Source organism: Plasmodium chabaudi (assembly GCF_900002335.3).
Source record: "Plasmodium chabaudi chabaudi strain AS genome assembly, chromosome: 6".
NCBI lineage: Eukaryota > Apicomplexa > Aconoidasida > Haemosporida > Plasmodiidae > Plasmodium > Plasmodium chabaudi.
This window is the reverse complement of record NC_030106.2, coordinates 759772-780939: the sequence shown is the minus strand read 5'-3', so window position 1 is coordinate 780939 and position 21168 is coordinate 759772. Positions and strand designations below refer to the sequence as shown.

At 23.3% G+C, this 21168-nt stretch overlaps 5 protein-coding genes across 5 annotated transcripts; 1 reads left to right on the top strand and 4 right to left on the bottom strand.

The window, feature by feature from the left end:
* Window positions 1–507: 507 nt before the first annotated feature.
* On the bottom strand, window positions 508–1817 carry PCHAS_0620600 (rhoptry protein, putative; the record flags this gene model as incomplete). Its single annotated transcript, XM_016797536.1, has 6 exons — window positions 508–660; window positions 802–883; window positions 998–1127; window positions 1281–1403; window positions 1501–1590; window positions 1718–1817. The coding sequence occupies 6 exons, from the start codon at window positions 1815–1817 to the stop codon at window positions 508–510; spliced, it is 678 nt and encodes a 225-aa protein (XP_016653478.1).
* A 784-nt stretch (window positions 1818–2601) lies between these two features.
* Window positions 2602–4950, bottom strand: PCHAS_0620500 (ATP-dependent RNA helicase DBP7, putative; the record flags this gene model as incomplete). The annotated part of the gene is made up of 1 exon (XM_016797535.1): window positions 2602–4950. The coding sequence occupies one exon, from the start codon at window positions 4948–4950 to the stop codon at window positions 2602–2604; it is 2349 nt and encodes a 782-aa protein (XP_016653477.1).
* Window positions 4951–6073: 1123 nt separating this feature from the next.
* Window positions 6074–8800, top strand: PCHAS_0620400 (conserved Plasmodium protein, unknown function; the record flags this gene model as incomplete). The annotated part of the gene is made up of 1 exon (XM_729727.2): window positions 6074–8800. One exon carries the CDS (start codon window positions 6074–6076, stop codon window positions 8798–8800), a length of 2727 nt encoding a protein of 908 aa, XP_734820.2.
* An 854-nt stretch (window positions 8801–9654) lies between these two features.
* PCHAS_0620300 (conserved protein, unknown function) lies at window positions 9655–10365 on the bottom strand (the record flags this gene model as incomplete). The annotated part of the gene is made up of 1 exon (XM_736896.1): window positions 9655–10365. One exon carries the CDS (start codon window positions 10363–10365, stop codon window positions 9655–9657), a length of 711 nt encoding a protein of 236 aa, XP_741989.1.
* Window positions 10366–12366: 2001 nt separating this feature from the next.
* On the bottom strand, window positions 12367–20065 carry PCHAS_0620200 (conserved Plasmodium protein, unknown function; the record flags this gene model as incomplete). Its single annotated transcript, XM_016797534.1, has 2 exons — window positions 12367–17358; window positions 17468–20065. 2 exons carry the CDS (start codon window positions 20063–20065, stop codon window positions 12367–12369), a joined length of 7590 nt encoding a protein of 2529 aa, XP_016653476.1.
* Window positions 20066–21168: the final 1103 nt, after the last annotated feature.

The following is a 21168-nucleotide window of genomic DNA, read 5'->3' as shown; positions in this document are numbered from 1 at the left end:
AAATGATAATTAAATACATACATATGTGTATGTATTTTTATACAAATAAATTGATATAAAAGAAAATGGCAAAATATATGGACATATAAATTTATTATAATTTATTACTCGGTTGTTATTTTAGTTCTTTCGTTTTATTCCCCATATTTGTGATAACAAAAAGTGTTTTTCTTTATTTAAAATGCAAATCAAATATTACACACATATGATATTCATATTATCCATTTATTGTACAATTCATATGAAAAGAGATCACCCTTTTATATATGTGTAATAGAATTACAAATTAAAATAAAAAAATTAAAAAAATATAAAAAAAGTAAATAAATAAATTAAATGATAATAGCAAATTAATCAGCTAAACGATAAAAATAAAAAATAAATAGGAATACATAATTGTGGGTTTGGTTGAAAGCTCATTTTCACTTCAGAAAATATATATTCTAAAGTATATAAAATGTATACACATATATAATCAGTAGTAGGTACTTGATTAAATATATGTCCTTACTGCATTAATTTGATATCTTTAAAATTAAATCCCTTTTTTCCTATCACATTAAAAGTAATGTATCCTTCTTTTTTAGCTGAAATACAATTTTTAACATCATCATCAAAAAATATCATTTCGTCAATATTAACTGAAAATTCCTTTCTTATCTGTAAAGAGAAAAAAAATAAAATAAGGAAATAGTTGGGTATTCTGTCCATACATTTATGTATGTACAATTCATATTGTGAATGTTGAAAAAATAGTACAGCTGATTATTATTATTCATAAAATTTTTCTAGGGAGTATACCCTTTTTAAATGATAAGATTTGTCGTTAGACATTGGTTCTTTTAATCCAAGGGCCATGTATTTTTTCGGTTCCTTATAATAGCTAAAAAAATATGAACATAAAAAAGTTGTTTATATTTTCGCTAGTTTATGGGCCATTTCGCTAGCTTTATGGATCATTTCGCTAGTTTTATGGGTTTTGTGTATTTCGTATTACTAGGGGTAATATGCATAAACTCGTTCGATTTTTGTTTCACAATTGCTGTGTTTAATACAGTGCTGAATTAGTTCTTCTCCTGCGATCAAAGATGATGACTTTCCCCTACTATATCGGATTGTCTCGTCATCTGTTCGGGCATCAAATAGGAAAATAAAAAATGGTCAGGCAAAATACGAAATTGTTAGGTAAAATAAAAATGGTCAGGCAAAATAAGAAATGGTCAGGCAAAATAAGAAATGGTCAGACAAATAAGAAATGGAAACATGTTTGCGCATTTCACCTGAAAAGGTTGCAACGGTTATTTTAATATTATTTTCATAAAGCCTCTTTGATAAAATTTTAAAAGCATTTGTGACCGATGTTCCGATATCTTCAATATCATTGAGTTTGTCGATATATCCGCCTGTACAGTCATGTAAAAAAAGGAGTCAAGCATAAAGAAGTGGCCAAATTTACATGCATGTACATATAATTATTACACAATGGGATATTGTAAATACCTGAGTGTTTTCCTATTAGGGTCAAGTCAAAATCGAAAACAGCCATCTTTATGTTTATCTTTTTAAGGAGGTCAACAAAACCGTGGATACCTTCAGATATTGAAACAAAATAAGCAATCATATGAAATAAAAATATGTATGCATAAAATGAAGGTATGTATGTATATAGATACAAAGTCCAATTATTTTAATATTTAATAAGTTATCTAAAACGAACTTTTAGTCTCATTTTGATGATCAAATGTTTCCAAATATTCTTTGATTTTGGCTATTTTTTCGCCAATATCATTTCCTTCAGTAGTATTATTTTCAGTCATTGTGTTGGTAAGATAATTTGAATTTATATAAAAAATGGTGATACAAAAGTATGGACATACAAATTTATATCAGTTATAAATATTGTTAAACAAGGTCAAATTAAAAAAAAAAATATAGAATTTTATTTAATATAATTATTCCTTTTTTTCCAAAATGAATAACAATCTAAATAATTATGATAAGTTCATATTATACGTAAATTTTTATATACACTTGTTTTTTTTATTTCAATTTTTAAGAGTTTATAGAAAAATATAATTATCAAAATATAAACCACCAATATGGCAAATGTATAATATCCAATTTGAAAAATGAAAAACAAGAAAAAAAATATAGCAAGTACAAAAATGGGCACAAATTTAAATATATAATGAAAGCAAAAAGAGGGTTTTAAAACCATTAAATTTGGCCATACTAAAAAAATTAGTTATATTCTTTTGGATAATGAAAAGAACAATGTTTTTTTCTATATTGGGAAATACTTGTAATCCTTATTTTTTTTTTTGATAGCAAAAAAAATTGCCATCTCTCACTATTGTATAAGATATATGATTTATTTTTACATTTTTACATGTGTTTATTCACATTTAGTTATCAAATATATAGTAATAGAAAAACAAAATGAAAAATAAACATATTAAAAAAAAAAAAAAATATATTAACAAATTCAGAGTACTCTCCTTGGGATATCCCAAATAGACTTGCACGCCATAAAAAGCGTAGGCTAGTTGATGCATCAAACATGGTGGGGAGAATGTTTTACTTCTTCATTTCCAAAGCGTTTTACTTCTTCGCCTTCTTGAACTTGTTTGACTGAAGAAACCTCTTGTCCTTCTTATTCAAAGTGGATTCTCTCTTTAAGCTTAAGTAGGTTTGATGCTTCCTGAAGTTCGATATTTCTTTTGGTGTTTTGTCCAGCAAATATGCATAAGCAAGGTGACCTAAATGTAAATTTTTTGAATTAAAGATATTTCGTAATTCTTTTGAAATCGAATGATAAGAATTTATAGATGCTAAGAATGCATTTACACCCTTTTCTAAAAGTGAAGGGTCTGCTTTAACTATTGAAATAAAATGGTTAACTAAAAAATTAAGTATATTTCCTCCAACTGATTTTAAAGATATAGGTATATATATTTTTTTCAACTTATTTATGAATTCATTTCCTAAAATGGTTTTTACAAATATATTTTTATTTTTTAAAATTGTTATAAAATCTTTTTCTTCGGGTAATAGAAATAAATAAGATGTACCTTCATTATTTAATCGTGCTGTTCGACCAACTTTATGTATATATTCTTCTAAAACTTGTGGTGAATCATATTGTATTACTACATCTAAGTCATTAAAATTTATTCCTCTTGATGCGATGTCTGTACATAGTAGAATCGAATTTTTATTTTTAGAAAAATCTTCGAAATTTCCTAACCTATCTTCTTTTGGTAAATTACCATGAAGTATATATATATTTACATTTTCAAACATGCACACTCTTTTATGAGTATCTGCATTTATGTTATATAACATATTATTATCATTTCTATATTCATTATTTTTACTGTCTTCAATATATATATCATCTATATTTATATTTTTATAATTTAATAAGTTGGATGTTTGTAATTTATTTTTTTTCCCTTCTAAATTGTCGTCCATACTTTCTTTATAATGCTTCATAACATTTTTTTCTAAATGTTTTTTTAATAATATTTCATCTTCTTTATTTAATATTGGTTTTATTTCATTATTTAAAATTTTATTAACTTCAATATTTTTTTTTTTTACATCAGTTGGCCAATATAAATTTTTTAAAAGCAATTGAAAATATTCTATACTTTTATAATTTGAAAAAAATACAACAGGTTTTTTTTTGTCTTTTATACATTCTAAAAGTAAATATAATAAACCTAAAAATTTATTCTTTAAATCAATTAAAATAAAATGTTGTTTCAATTGTTTAGGTAATTCATAATTGTCGTCTTTATCATTTATATTCGGTTCAAAACTTATAGACACATCGTTACCAGATAATATTTTATTTGTTTTATCGTTTGTAACTTCAAGCCATAATGTTTTATTTGTTAAACAATAATTTGCTAAGCTTTTTATTGCATTATTTAATGTAGCAGATATAAATACCATTTGAAAAGTTTCAGAAACTAATTCAAGTTTTTCTGAATCTATATCTACCAATTCAGGTGTATCTTTTACTTTTTGAAATTCTTCATGTTTAATTTTTTTAACTAAGTCATATATCATTTTAATTTTATCTTGTGTACCTAAAAATATAATTTTATCTGCTTCATCTAAAATTACAGTTTTTAAATATGTCAATTTTAATGCTTTAGTGTTTTGTAAATGATCTAGTAGTCTTCCTGGTGTGCATGTTAATATGGATATTCCTTTTCGTATTCGATTTTTTTCAGATTTTTTTTTTTCACCTCCTATTATACATGAAACGACAATATATGGATATGGCTTTGTTAAAATACAAAAGAGGTTATTTATTTGTATTGCTAATTCTCTTGTAGGTGATAAAACTAATATAAATGTTCCCATTTCTCTTGTTATTTTTATATTATTTTTTTCGTCTTTTAAATTTAATATTTTCTGAACAGATGGTAAGGCATAACATAAAGTTTTACCTGACCCAGTCATAGATTTTAAAAACACATCATTGTCTTTAATTATTTTAGGTATACTTAACTTTTGAATACTCGTCGTTTTTATGAAATTATTCTTTTCCAATGTATTTAACAAACTTTCACTTAACACATTTTTTAAATCAGAAAATAGTCCTTCAAATATGTCACTTTTATTGTTTATTAAGTTTATGTTATTTTCATCATTTACCTTGCTGTTCAGAATTTTCTCTGAATTTGTATTATTAATACCTGACTCGTCATAACTATTTTCTGATGTTTCTTCAATTTCGTTATCATCATCAGTTTCAATGATTTCATTTTCTTCCCTATTATATTTCTTTTTATTATTTTTTCCAAATTTGTTTGCTTTAAATTTTTTGTTGAAAGATTTCTTTTCTTTATTTATTCCATTTTTTACATGCTTTGAAAATTTATGACCTTTTTGTGTTTTTTTTTTAAATTTATTTATCTTTTTAAATTTACTCATTATGACGAAATAGTTAGAAACATGAAGAAACAAAATTAACCAAAACAACTATGTAACAATTATTTTTTATATCATCATGTATATATTTTTTCCAAAATATAATTCCCACTATATCTCAACTCTCTGTTCGATTATTATTCTTCCTATGCATATGTTTAATCAGTTTGCTTATTTATCATGTCCTAAAGCATATAAGTTTATACTTTTTTTTTTTGTGAACTGTTTGTCTGGCATTTATATAGAAAACTGTTCTTTGGATATATAAAACATTCATAGGTTGAACATATAACAAAATTATAAAAAAAATTTAATTATAAATAAACAAAATAAACAGAATTATGATGATTAAAAAAATGTAACATAAACAAATTCATTGACAACGATATCAAACAGTTGATATGTTATAAATAGTAGGGCAAATTTTTTATTTTTTTTAATTTAAATTGAATATTAATAATATTTCATAAAATGATAAAGCCATAAATTTAATTCATTTCCAAATAATTAAATAATCTATAAATAGTTAACCAATTAATTATAACATCAAATATGTATTTATAATATAAACTAAGGATGCAATATTTTCTCCGTGTCGTGTTTCAAAAAAATAATAAATTTATTATACATACATATATGCAAGCGCAGGAATAATATGCATATATTTTTTTTCTTCCTTTTCAGACGAAAATAAAATTATAATTCAGTTAAATTATCAATGTAATAAATATCTAATCATATAATTAACAAACTTTTCATAATACATATATAGGTCCCCACCATTATCCATTTTTTTGTATCCATCCCACAGCCCAAAAATTATGAACAGTATTTTATTTTTTATTTAAACAGCCAAAAGTGTAAAAAAAAAAAAATGTAACATATTTTTTTTTAGCTAGCTTTATTTTTATATTAAAACTGTATAATATAGTATAAGGAAATTTTCTTAAAGCATATTCTATAGCATATAAAAACATAAACTTATTTTAGTAGCAGCATTTTGTATAGCCTTTCCTTCCATAGCTTAATAAGGATGGTTATACTTTGTTAATTTTGAATAAAACAAAATTGTGTGTAGTAAGAAAGAGCTTGATTTATTATCATTGCTATTTAACAAGCCAAATTGATGAATTTTTTTTTTTTTCGAAACAAGCGAGATGATAACACAAATGAAAATACAAAGGAACAGGGTGAAGAAAAAGTAACCCTGAAAATATATTTAGATGAAATGTTTACACATAGTGGTGATATATTTAAAGCAGTATTTGAATTAAATGGTCCCAAAAAATCTAGCGAAAATATAGAAATTGATTTTATTGTCGTATATATATATGGATTGTACATGTTTAATAATGAAGTAATAAATGTGTGTGCCCCTGAATTAATAAATAAACAAAATAATATAAATTTACCATTTTATAATAGACAAAATTATTATAATAATCAATATTTAATATTTTATACAAATTCAATTATTTTATCAAGTGGTATTAATTTTAAAAAAAATGATCATACATATATTTACAATCTTGAATTGCTTATTCCACCGTTTATTCCTCCAACCTATAATGGGAAGAATATCAAATTTAAATATTTTCTTTATGTACAATCAGTTAAAAGGGTTTGTATAAAAAATAATAAACAATATGAAACAAAAAAATATGAAGCATGCTTTCCTATTACTATATTAACAGCTAAATATACAAATTCACCCGTCCTTGATTTTTTTAATTTCCCTATTAAACCATATGAATTAAAAACGTCATCCAAAACAGGTGGGCAAAAATATATATTTCACAATTTTCGAGTTAAAGTAAATGAAGTTTATATTATTAATACTAATGAGGTAGACAATAATGAATATAATAACACTAGAGATGTAACTAATTTAGAGAGAACTCCATTTAATAGTTGTATAATACCTTCTTATATTTATAATGATAAATGTAAAGCAAACTTAGATAATCTACTTTGTATATATAACATTTGTTTACAAAGAAAAACGGATTCCCCATTACATCTTATCAATTTTGTTGTAAATAATTATAATTACTTTTATTTTGCCCATCTATTTTTTTATTTAATATATCATTATAATTATTATGCTAACACTCTTCAGAGGGAAATAAAAGATTCACACATTCCAGATTTTACAAATTTTATAAAAACATTGGCATATACTAATTGTATAGACAATAATAATAACAGCTCTTCTCAAAGCAATCATAATCATACTATTACGAATGATGGTGAAGCTACGTTGGGAGGAAAAGAAATGCATGACGTGTCTACCGATGTGTCCACTACCCTTACTAACCAAATAAATCCCGAACCTTTTGAAAGTGAAAAAAACAAAGATATAGATCTAAGCAAACAAAGGGAACAAGAAAAGGAATTGGAAAGTAGTCCTAGCATGTGTGATATAGAAGATAAAAAAATAAAAAAATCGAAACCCTCCAAAAATTCAGATTCCTACTTAAATAATAGCATTTTATATGGTGATAAAGATTTACATAATTTTTATTTTTGTAATTATGAAAATTTTGAGTTTAACGGACTTACATATATGCCAATACGATGGTTTGATAATTTATATGTAAAATGTTCATACAATGAAAAGGACCCCGATTTTATCGAAGAAAAAATTAATAACAATAATTATATGGGTTATAGTGATGAGAGTAATGAATCATCTGAAGGTAGTAATGCAGATATTGAAACATTTTTGGATTATAAAAAAACGAATGAATATATTACTGATCAGGTTGCATCACAATATATGCCCATAAACAGCGTCGAGAAAAAAATTGAAAAAAACGAGGAACCCAAAATTGGCTTTCAAAAAAATGAAAAAAACGAAGAACCCAAAACTGACTTTCAAAAAGATGAAATAATATACTATGATAAATTTATTGAAAAGATCGAAACAATATTAAATTATATGAGAGAAGAAAATATGTTTAGACATATTAATAGGAAAAAAATAAAAAACAAAATTCCAGCATTAATGGATCTATCTAACGAAATAAGCAACAACGAATGTAGTGATGAGTTTGATGATAATTATATGGGTGTATTAAAAAGTAAAAAAAATAAAAATGGAAATATAAATTCTATGAACATATATAAAGTAAATATGAAAAATAAAAATGTGTGTATAGTTACATTGATGGATAAATTTCAAAACAAAATAACAAACATATTTAATCGTAATAGTATTATAAATATAAATATGAATTTTGAACAGGCAAAAAATATATATACAATACATGCAGATATATATTTAAAGAGAGTTGAAAAAATAAAAATGAATCCCAAATTTATAAATATAACAACAAATAAATTATATGATGATACTGATATTATAGAAAAAGGAAATTCAACAATTAGTGATGAAGATGAATTTAATAAAAATTCGAATGATAAACATGATTTAAATTATACTAATATTACAAATACAAAAATAATATTTGAGAAAAATGTGTCTACCTTATATTGTTCAAATAAAAATATTACTTTTATTTTAAATGATCGGATTATACCACAATTTAAAAATGATTTAATAAAAATAGAATATTTTATAGATATAAATTTTTATTGCCTGAACAAGCAATATAATACAGCCGATTTATTTGGTGTTAATAATAATATATTAGATAATATATATAATCTTAATTTTAAAATTCCGATAACCATTATAGAAACAATTTATCATACATATGAAAATTATTCAGGTATTAATTTTGCTGATCAAACGATTTCACAATTGGAAAAACAACAACTAATGCTAAAATATAATCACAAACTTTTATATACTAGCAAAGAAGATCATATAAAAACTGTTATAATGTGAATTCAAAATGGGATGCCTAAATAATGCTATACATATGATGATAAAAACCTTTTTAATATCAAAATTGGCAGCTGTGTGCAACTATATAAAATAGTTTTATATGATTATTTGTCTTATTCCGCTTTATTATTTACTACAAACTTTATTTCCTTTTTTTTTTTTGTAAAAATAAACTTTCACTTTTCACAATTTATAGTCTGATTGTATACATACATATGTAACATTTCACTTTTAAAAATTTGCAAAAAGTGCAAAGAAAACAATTATGAACATGCAATATATTTTTAAAAATTGTAAAGAATTAAATGAGTAACGTAATAAGGTTGAAAAAAATAAATAATAAAAAATAATAGAACAATAGAACAATAGAATAATAGTAATGGGTGGATAGGGCTAATAAAACTCGCCAACTATTAAGCTATAAAAAAATAAACACCCACACAATTTATAGAAAAAAATATGGACATATTATTAAAAAAAAAAAAAAAAGACATATTTTATTTTTGTTTAAAACATTATTGCTTGTTCAGAATATATATACGTATGTATATATTTTTTTTTTACTTTTTTGGTGACTTGTTCATGTTTTACAATTTCAGACAATACATTGAACTTTCATTAAAAGGTTGTACATAAGTGTGTTTCACATTACGATTTTTGTGTACCCGTTTCAATGGGGAAGTGCAATTTATTTGGCCATTTTGGTAATTTTGACAATTTTGCCTTTCATAATTTACAAAAGTAAAGCAAAAAGCAATTGCTTCGTTTTGTGATATACACTTTTTTTCTGAACATTAATGGCTGTTCATATTTTTTCAGATTTATTTTTTATAATTTAAAAAGAGGGATATTTTTTATTCAGTTACACAGCAAACTGGATGGTATTTGCTAGCTCCTTGTTTGAAAAAATTAATTTGGTTAGTTCTACCACTAGTTATATCTTTTGTAATGTTAAGATATATATCATCAAGTTTAGCTTCTGAAGTTTCATCCCCTGAAGCTTGAACAGCTTTATTATTTTCAGTATATTGATTAATATTATCATAATAATAAAAACCATATATACATTCATTCATAAAGATTTGAACAACTTGTCCTTGTCTTATATGTTTATTATTAATAATTTCTGTATATATACATAAATTACATTTAATTTTTGATTCATAATCACTTACATCCTCACATTTAAATTCAACATTTTTTAAAATATCCTTAGCATAATTTCTATAATTTTCAATATATTTTAATTTCTCTTCCATTTCTTTACGTTTTTTTGCATCCCCTTTATCTTTTATATCATCAAAATTAGAGATGTTACTTTCATTGTTATTATTACTTTCATCATCACTCATACTTATTGATTGATCTAAATTCTTAATTTCTCTGGTTAGTAATTTTTGAATAGTAGCTTTATACATATTAACATCATCTCTTGGAACATAAAAAGTATTTTTTAATTCTGAATTCCTTTTATCGTAAAATACACATTTTGATATCTTTGATTTTCCTAACACAGCATTTAATAATAAGAGGGCCCCCAATAATATAGTAATATTCTTTTTCATTTTTTCACAATTTTTTTTATTTTATATGACCGTTCAGGTAATATATATATTTTTTTTTAATAAAATGGTGAGCTAGCAATATGCGCAGCGTGGAAAGGAACTTGTTAACCCTGTAAAGGTGGGAAATAAAGAAAAATAAAATGAAATGAAATGAAATAAAATTATAAGGAATTACACAAATGTATCATGTAATAAGTCATCATATGCTCGACTTTATAACAAGCAATCATCATTGCATAACCATACAAGAGGTTCCCCATAAAAAAAATACATATAACATATGCATATAAAAAATATTTCACGATTTATTTTCACCATATAGTTATAAACAAAAATAATGTATTTATTTTAGATAAATAAATATGCTTATTTTTATTTCTCTTTACATAATGTAATATGTATATATTTTTTTTTCATTCTTACTATTCGTTTTCCTTGATAAGTATATACATAAAACGTGTGGGGAAATTATCATATAAATAGTTTTTTTCCCTCCTTTGTTTTTTTTAAATATTATTTATTATATAATAAAAAAATCTCTCTAAAGGGTTAAAATATCATTTCGAAATAATTTTATTTTTTGAAAAATTAAAAATCATATGTATGAAAAAAAGAAAAAAAAATACAAGCACAAGGAAGGAAATAAGTAATTAATCAGTTAAAAAATAAAATTTTTTTTTTCCCGATTCTTATACATATTTTGAAGTTCCTTATTAAAACTGGTTTATTATACGCGCTAAAATCTTATACATTACTTAAGCGTATTAATATATATTCTTATATATTTATACATACCTTTCTTTATAATTCATATATTTTTCCCCACAAAATTGTTTATTATATAGTATGCGTAATATATATTATTATCCCTTATTTTGTTAGTGCACATAATATATTGAGAGTGGTAAAATAATTAAGAGGCTAGAAAAATATAATATATAAATAAATCGTAATGAAAACACTTATTATAGTTTTTTATTATAAGCACATATTTTTATCATATTCTTTACATGAAGTAATTATGCTTGTAACATTTTACTAATTTTGTCAATCTCATGAAATAAAAAAAAATAATAATAATAACAAAATAGGAATAAAAATATTTATCCATAAATAATACATTATTTCGAATTTTTCAAAATAATTAAATAAGCTGATAAGCATATAATAAATCTATATATACATACCACAACCTGGTAAGTAACTTTTTTTTTTTTATCCTTTTCAATGAACAAATATTTCGAATAAAAATGGTTCTTCAAATAAATGCTAATATTTTAACATGCTTTAAATGAAAAGCTTAATTTGGTATACTTTTATAATATTCAAAAAAGTTGAAAGAATTAGGAGGCAAAATTTATATAAGCTATGTGTAGGCACATATGTATATACAATAGCAGTAGTATTATTCTTAATGGTTTAAAGATAAAATATAAACAAGCACAATTACTGATTTCACACAGTACTTATGTAATGTAACTGTGTCTCAAATTCATTTCAGCACATACTCTTTTTAAATGTGGTGTTCATTATTTTAATTTTTTTTAAGTGTAAAAAAGTATGACAATTCATACGAAAAATAATATAAATTAAAAACTGTCTCCATGTTTATTATAATTGTAAAACAATTTCTATAATACCAAAAAAGTAACAAAAGAATTGCACAATTAAAAGGAGAAAAATCATATACATGTATAATACCTTAATGATATGATACATTGTAACTTAAAAAAAATAACATAAAAAATAAATGAAAAATATAGGATATATATATATTGGGATAAAAAATGTATAAATATTTCTTAACATGCCATAAAATGCCTGACTTGGCAAGAAAAAAAAACTAATTTAACAAGCTATATCAAACTAATTATGGTACCAATGTGTATATTTTTTTATACACATGCACACAAAAAAAAAATATAAAAAAAGAAATGATAAGGCTTGGAAAACATATGGACAATATTAAATATGAACAAATATCATAGATACATATTGTTTTTATTTTTTTAAATCATCACATAAATAACATTTTTGAGAGCATGAAAAATGATATCCATGTTCACACTTATTAATATAAACAATACCATTTGTAGAAAAATATGTATTTTGGCTATTTTCATAGTCAGAATTTTTATGCTTTCCAGTTGGTGATGATATATAATATAAATCGGTATTAAATTTATGAGTATGTTCAGGTTTAAAATTAATTATTAATCCTTTTTTTTTTCCATTTGTATATGTTTTGATTTGTTCTTTGATTTTATTTTCGGCGATTTGACAATTATCATTAAAAAAGGTGTGTTCATCAATCATTTTTTTTAAAATAGCAATTAAAGGTAACTTAATTAATTTTATTTGATGATTTTTATACTTATGTAGCAATTTTTTGCATATTTTTTGTGTATGCACATGGGAATTTATGTTAATAACAAAAAGTAAAATTTGTTCAAACAGGTAGCTAAAAAAATCCATTTTATTTTTATTTTGCTCTTTTTTTATGACTTGTTCAGAAATTTCTATCATATTTTTTAGGCATTCATTAATTATATGAAATATTATATATTCATTTAGCTTATTATTTTTATATTTATTTCTCTTCAAAATAAATGTCAGCATATATATATATAAGAAGATTAAGTTATATTCTTCTGTATTATATATCCAATAGCATTTCATCAAGTCAACTATATTTTTATTTTTTTTTGTATTTATCACATGCTTCATATATATTTGTTCGTTATGCTCTTTTCTTTTTGTCTCTACACCATCATCATTATCACTACTATCCATGGATATTGTTTGGGACTTTCGTTTTATATCATCAGGTGTATTCCCAAAATATTTATTGTTATCTCTGTCTACATCCGCTATATCATTTTTTCCTTCCTTCTCATCATGTATTTTTTGTATTTTATGAGGCTGTTTTTTTCCAACATAGTAATAATAAAAAAAGTTCTGACCATGTTCATAATTTATTTCTTTGAATAGGTTGTTCAGAAAAATATCTTTCCCCCTTAAATCTGTGTGTGTATTTTCTTTTTTTTTGAGACCCAATTTTTTTAATACATTTTTTTTAAAAGGCATAGAATAAAAATTATATATGTCAATTTTGTTAGAAAAATTTATTGCATATATATCATCATAATTGATATTTTTTGAAAAGTCATATTTATTTTTTATATTAAAAATTGAGAATATTTTAAAAATTTTATGTTTGATTTCTTTTAAGCATATGTTTGTAATTTTTATAAAATCTCCACTATTTTCATATATATAAAGAATAACATTAATAATTTTGTATTTTATATATATAGATTGATAATGTTCTGCTTGAATATATTTCACAAATTTATATACCTTTTCTTTATTGTACATGCAAAGAAGATTTATATATTTACTAAATATTTTTTTATATACATATTTTTTTATAGCATAAGGCATATTGCATTTATATATTAACAAAAAATAGGTTCGTTGTCTTAATTGGTCAGAAAAATTGTTACAATAAATTAGCTTTTTCACAAAAATTTTCCACAGTTCTATAATATTTCGCCCTACATCATTACCACAACTTTTTTTAATGCTCGATTCGTAACGGTGATATGCTTCTTTTTCTTCTGTCTCATCGTTATTTTCATATTCTTTGGACAGCCCACTTTTCCCCTTACCTTCATCAATCCTGCTTATACTATCTGACTTACTATTGCTTACTATTATATTCGTTTTTTTTACAGTTTCGATTTGGTTACACTGTTTCTTCATCTTCTTTTGTAACAACACTATCACTGTTTTGTTAAAATAAAAGTAACTGTTTAATATGTAATGGGAAAAGGTGTGTTTAAAAATGTGTATATGCTTAAATAAATCTCTATAAAAAATATAACCATATAATTTTGTTTTCACACATTTTTCATTATAAAAATAATATATTTTATAATATACATATTCATATAATTTAGTTAAATTATTTTGATTTTTGTAATATTCTAATATTGGATTATAATAATAAAAATAATCTAATATAGCTAAATAAATGTTCATATATTTTTTTTTTTTTATATAGCTAAAAAATGCAATATATTTTAACAAATTATTTATATCACGTTTTTTATTTTTTTTCTGATAATCCTTCGAACTACTTTTACTTGTTTTTCTATTTTCTTCATCTTGAATAAATATCAACTTTTTAACATATAACAATAAAATGTATTTCAAGTTTTTCTTATAATTGTTCATATTAAATATGTTTTCATTATGGCTAGTTTTTTTTTTTTGTTTTTTTCGTAATCTTTTATTTTCATTATTAGTAAGAAAAAAGTTGCTAACTTCACAGTCTTGGTTTTTAAATATAGTTTCTCTTTTATCTTCAAAACTGAAACTATCATCACGCCTTGCCGTTTTCGATTTGTTTTCATCGCTTTCACTATCACAGCTAGCCATGTGTGTACTAGCTTCTTTTCTACGTCTATTCAATTCCAGTGCTGTATCCCCAAAAAGGTTAACTAGGTCGATATTATATATTCGAAAAATAATATATTGCACTAGGTCACAACTATAAGTATCTCTCCCAAAATCTACATGATTATCCTTTATTATTTTATTTTTTTTTACAAGCATATTTTTATTTTTAACAGAGAAAAGCGAAACATGACGCATAAACGGCTTTTTCTCATTCTTGCCATTGTAGTAGCAAAACTGTTGAGCACATATTTTTTTGTAAATTCTTCTGTGGGCTCGTAATTTAGTCTGATATTGAACATGGTCTATAGCAAAACAATGTTGAAATAGAAAATTGATAAAATAAATATTTAATTTGTATTCAAACAATATTTCATCTTTAGCAAAAATAAAAAAAAGTATTAACATATATGTTAAACAATCAACAAGCTTATCTATCTCTTTTGTTATAAAATATATTTGTAATACAATCCATGTAACAACATTTTGAATATTCCTATTTATAATATAATTTTTTTCTGAACACATATAATGAAAAAATTTAACTACAAATAGTTTTATTTTAAAGAACCCTCCTTTTGATTGATTAATTCCATAAAAAATATTTTTTATAAAATCGTCACAAATTTCTGAATCAAAACTGTTTGTTAATATGGTTTTTAAATTGTTTGTATAATATATAAGCGTAGAAATTAGATGTATATAAAAATCACAAATATTATGAACAAAATTATTTATAAGACTTTCTTCTTTACTCATATTGTAATAATAAAACATGTTGTTAATAATGTAAAAACAGTCTGGTAGTGATAATTGAAAAAGTATAAATATTCCATTCTTGTCTAAATTAAAAAAGTAATTTAAATTTACATTACAATTGTTTTTATCTGCATCGTTTATCAAGCTTGCATTATTCGAGCATTTATCAACCATGTCCTGGTTCATATTTTGGTTTACTAGTAATGGCTGCCATAAAAAAGAATCCATAAACATATTTTCTTTATAATTAGGTTGAAAACTAAATATGCTTCCCTTAAAATCGGTGGGCCTTCTACACAAATGATTAATAAAGAATATAACATTTTGATTTATGGTAGAGTGGAAATAAGAATTTTTATATGATAAAAAGAATTTCGAATAAATAAAAAAAATATTAAAATAGTTTTCTATATTGTTAATATCAAAATTGGTGTAGATATTTTTCTCTTCTTCTGATTTTAAACACATCCAAAAATCGATTTCATTATTTTTTATTTCATATCGATTTATAGATAAAGAAAATGGGGCTTTGAATATTACAGAATATACATAGTCAAATAAAAAATAAGTTTGATAAAAATTGATATATATATATGATGGGATATATATAGGGAAGTCTACATTATTAATATTATTGTCCTTGCAAAAGTTGTAGAACAAATTATTCTTCTTCCTAATTATATATGATAAAAAGAATTCACAATTTGTAATTTTATCATCATTGTGTCTACTATATAGAAATGAAGATATATGGACAGGTAACAAAGATATAATATTTTCTATTACATTTTCTAAATTAATATTTTCAAAAATTTTACAATATTTATTTATTAAACAGATAAATGAATATATCTTCTTAATATGTCTCAAACCTTTCCATATATTTAAATATTTATAACAAAAGTATTTCTCAAAATCTTCAAATAATGCTACATTCTTTTCTTCACTTATTTTGTCATTACTTCGTCTAATTATGTGCTTATAATTTTTTTTTTTTAATTTTAAAAAAAATATATATTTATTTATGTATTTCCATTTTGTAAAATTGTCATCATATCTATTGCTATCCAAATTTGGATCTTTTTCAATCCATTTTTCACTTACATAATTACAAAAAAATAAAAATAAATCATAACAAATATCGTTGTAAAATGAACATATTTTGTAAAACTTTCTGAAATGCTCAATCAAATTTTCTATTAAGCTATGATGTGTAAAACATATTTTTTTATTTATAATATAATATTCACATAAATAAAAATAAATATTTTCAATGTTATACACTTTAAATAAATTAAATATATATTCATATAAATTTATATTAAATTTTATACTTAATTCTATTGCTAATCGACATAATTTTAAAAGTTCTTCAACATATATTTTATCAACTACTTCATTTTTTATGTATATTTGTTCATTTGATATATATCCACTATCTATTGATTCGTTTTCTTTTATTTTTTCAGCCCCCTCTTCTTTATCTAAACATTTTTTAGATGTACTTCTCGAATCAGAATCAAATTCATATGTTAATGAAGCAGAAGAAGAACCACCATTTTGATATCCTTCAAAAATATTATTGGATTCATAATTGGGTTCCCTAGTTTGAATAAGTTTGTCTCTGTACATGTCTAATGTGATGCTACTTCCATAACTTCCTTCAATTATGCCCTTCATATTCATCTCAAAAAATAAAAAAAGTAGTTTCTTTATTTTGTTTTTCCGATCCTCTTCCCTTAGCGGAAGGTCGACCAAGGCCGATATGTCCCCCTACGAATGAAACAAATGAAATAAAAAATGTTAAACGAAAAAAGTAAAAGAAAATCAAGTATTAAGCAAGATGAATGAAATACTTTTTTCCAATCATTCATTTCCTTACATTGTAAGTGTACAGGATCAAAATGAGGAGAGCGTCATATTTTTTGTGGTAGAAAAATAGATAGATCAAATATATCAACGAATTTAAAACTATGATGTCTACTTTATTATTATTATGAATGTATAGATAGATAAGATTAACGTAAAAATTGTTTGCATTGCTTCCGATTTTTGAACCGTGGGTATACTCATCAGTTCCTCTTTTTCCGTCATAATTATTTTCACTATCATTATTCGGCCCATTGAATAATGGGAAAACAAATCGAGCTATTTTATCGGTTCTATTTATTTTAATATTTTTAACAGAGCATTTTATAGAACTACTAAATGATTCATATATACTGTCATTTTCTAAAATAGTGTAACTTTGAATTTTGTCATAAGGTTTACAAAATATTTGAAATAAAGATAATTCCATATCTTTAATAATTATTTGATAAATATATATATATCTTTTGTCATATATTATTAATATATTATTCACACTATAATTTAAATAATATATATTATGTTTTAAAATAAATTTTTTTTTTATTTGAACTTTTGATGAAGTATATTCAAAAATAATAAGCTTATTCATATATCCTGCACAAAAATAATTTTCCCATTCTAATATAGATACAAAGGGTATAAAATTTATTTTATTTTTTTCTGATTCAAAATGTGGATCTTCTTTTTTTTTGTCATTATCATTATAATTGTTATCAGAAATGTCACTACCATTTTCGTCGCTTTCCAAGTGTACCTCATCTTTGCCCTTCAAATGGGTAGAAGCATAGGAGGGTTGTTTGCAATTTGCATTGTCTCTAACTTTTTTTCCCAAACTTGCTGACTTCCCATTGTCGGGATCCACAATTTCACCAGTCCTATCAAATGTAATGACAAAATAGAGCTGCTCATCTTTTAGAACAGTCACCTTATTATTGTAAGACGCAAATAAAAAATTTTTATGTACTTGAGCATTTAATAATCGGTACTTAAATTTGATGTCTTTAGAAATAGTATAAATATTATTGTTAAACATTTTACTATTTCTATTCATATATATAATATTAAAATATGTAAAATATATGAACTTTTTATCATTGATTAGATAAGCTAGCCATATTTTATTATTTGCTAATAAGTTATTTTTTTTTTCACTATAACTATGAATATATTTATATTTGATAACATAATTTTCCATCATTACAATTTCGTATATATGTAAAGAATCATCTGTACATATACATAACTTATTCAAATTGTTGATATCTATATTTCGAACATTCTTTATCATATCATTTGTGATTATACAATAAGAACTCTCATAATAATTAAAATTTATTTTCATGCAATTCTGCTCATATTCATTTGGAATTAATGTACTTAGAAATTCCAGAATTTTAATATCATCTTGATAATTCCCTTTACAAAATATCCTACTATTTAATTCTAAGCCCTTTAGACTAAAAACGATTATTTCATTACTATTCATTGCCATACATAAAAAGTTGTTATTCACACAATATTTGTTTATAGTTTTGTTTGCAAAATTATTGCTTCCTTTGTTTACCTCCTTATTACAATCCAAAATATACACGTTTTTATATACTAAAGCTTTTAAATAAAACATATTTCTTTTGTTGTATATATATTTATATATATTTCTTAACTTTATTATTTTTTTACTTCGAATAAAATATTCTATATATAAAAAATTTATGTCCTTAGATAATTCGAGTTCGCTACTTTCCGACTGTTCATTATCACTGTCAAAGTCCTCACTAAGGGAATCCGGCTCACTACTGCCATCTACCCAGCTATTATTTTTTTCTGCGTTTTCTACATTTTCAACATTTTCCACATTATCTGCATCGACCAATATAACGTTATTACTAAATTCGGTTTGATATTTATTGCTACCAAAAGGTGTAATAAAATTAGAACCGCTGACTTTGTTTGATTGGGCGATTTCATCGATTTGAGAAAGCTGGTTTCTTTTTGCAATAATTTTTTTCTGTTGCTTTTTTTTAGATATATATAAATATTTATAAAATGCATTATCCATCGTAACATTCATTTTTGTGTATTCATATTTATTTTTTTTTAAAATTTTATGAAGTTCATTATCTTGAAAATCCCAAAACGATTCATTGAATATATTTTTGTCTATATAATTTTTTTTTTTACTTTTCATTTTCACATGACAAGGTTCAAAGTCTTTTGATTTTATTTTTTTATCATATTCATGTTTTTCACTAATTATGCTATTTGCAACTGATTCTTCATTTTCACTTTGTATCCATTCATCATCATTTGAATTATTCATATTTAATATTTCATCTACTTTTTTATAAAAAAGTTTTTTTTTTTCATCTTCACTTAAATTTGGAACTTGATTATTTTTCACACTATCCAAATCGGACTCGTTTTTAATTTCTTCGCTTTCCATTTTGTGAAGATCATCCTTACTATTCTCAAAAAATTCTATTTTAGGATTTACAAAAATGGCTTTGCTAGAAATTTTACTATTTACAGCCGTACTATCATAGGAATGATCCGTCAAATTATTGTCATAAATCTGCTTATCCGTAGGTGGATCATTTTCGGGTTTCATTTTTTTACAAAAACATATATAAAATCTATAGTTAAAAAAAAGGAGAATAAAAAAAAGGTATTATATATATTACCTACTTATTTCTCCTATCTTTCTCTCTTTTATTTTTTTTCTTTAAGTTTATGCCAATTTTACCATCTCTCACTAATTATCATTTTTCACTGCTTTGCATGGTTACAACTTTTTTTTTTCCTACTATCTACTTTTTAATATTTCCTTTTTTATTTTATATTAATAAGCTCATTCTTAATTTATCATTATAATATTACACGCATATATGTGATATTCGTGATTTGTCATTTATTTATTTTCTTCTGTTCCAGTAAAAGAAAAACATTCGCCTTCTCAATAATATGCATAAGCAATTGTGCAATTATATCGTGCATATATTTTAAAATAAATAAATGAATGCCGCCTTAAATCATGAAGGATTATAGAAAGTCTTTTGCATTTTCAATATTGAAAAATAGTAAAAAACTAATTTTCATTATTTTCGGCATTTTTTATTAAAAGTATTACTTAAATTTATATTATCCTCATACAAGCATATTTATATTTTTAGTAAAATGCGTATAATAGTTCTACAATACATATTTCAATATTTTTGTATGTAATATTATTTTTATTATGCATATAATAAAAACGCTAACTAAAATGGGAAAATAGCTAGCGAAATGGTACATGCGAATAGGCAAATATGCATTACTTTTTTTTTTTCATCCAACTTTAGCAATAATTTATTCTATATATTTGATGATTTGTAAAAAATAAACTGATATTACCTTGCCTGTACATAATATATATTGTTTTTTTTTTTTTTTTGGAATTTTCCTTAAAAAATGCACACAAAAAATATTTAAGAGCAAGCCAATATTCTTAATTTCGAGCATATGAGTATTATATAGGAGATATTTTTATGGCTTGTTCATACTATAAATATGTATGTGTATATGCACACATATATTGTTATGGTGTATGCATTTTAGTGATAAGCATATACCATATAAAGTCTACAAATAACTTTTGATAAAACCGATGATAAAAAGTTATGTGTGTTTTAAAATGTAAGCAACATACATATACGCAAACATGAGGTTAACAAT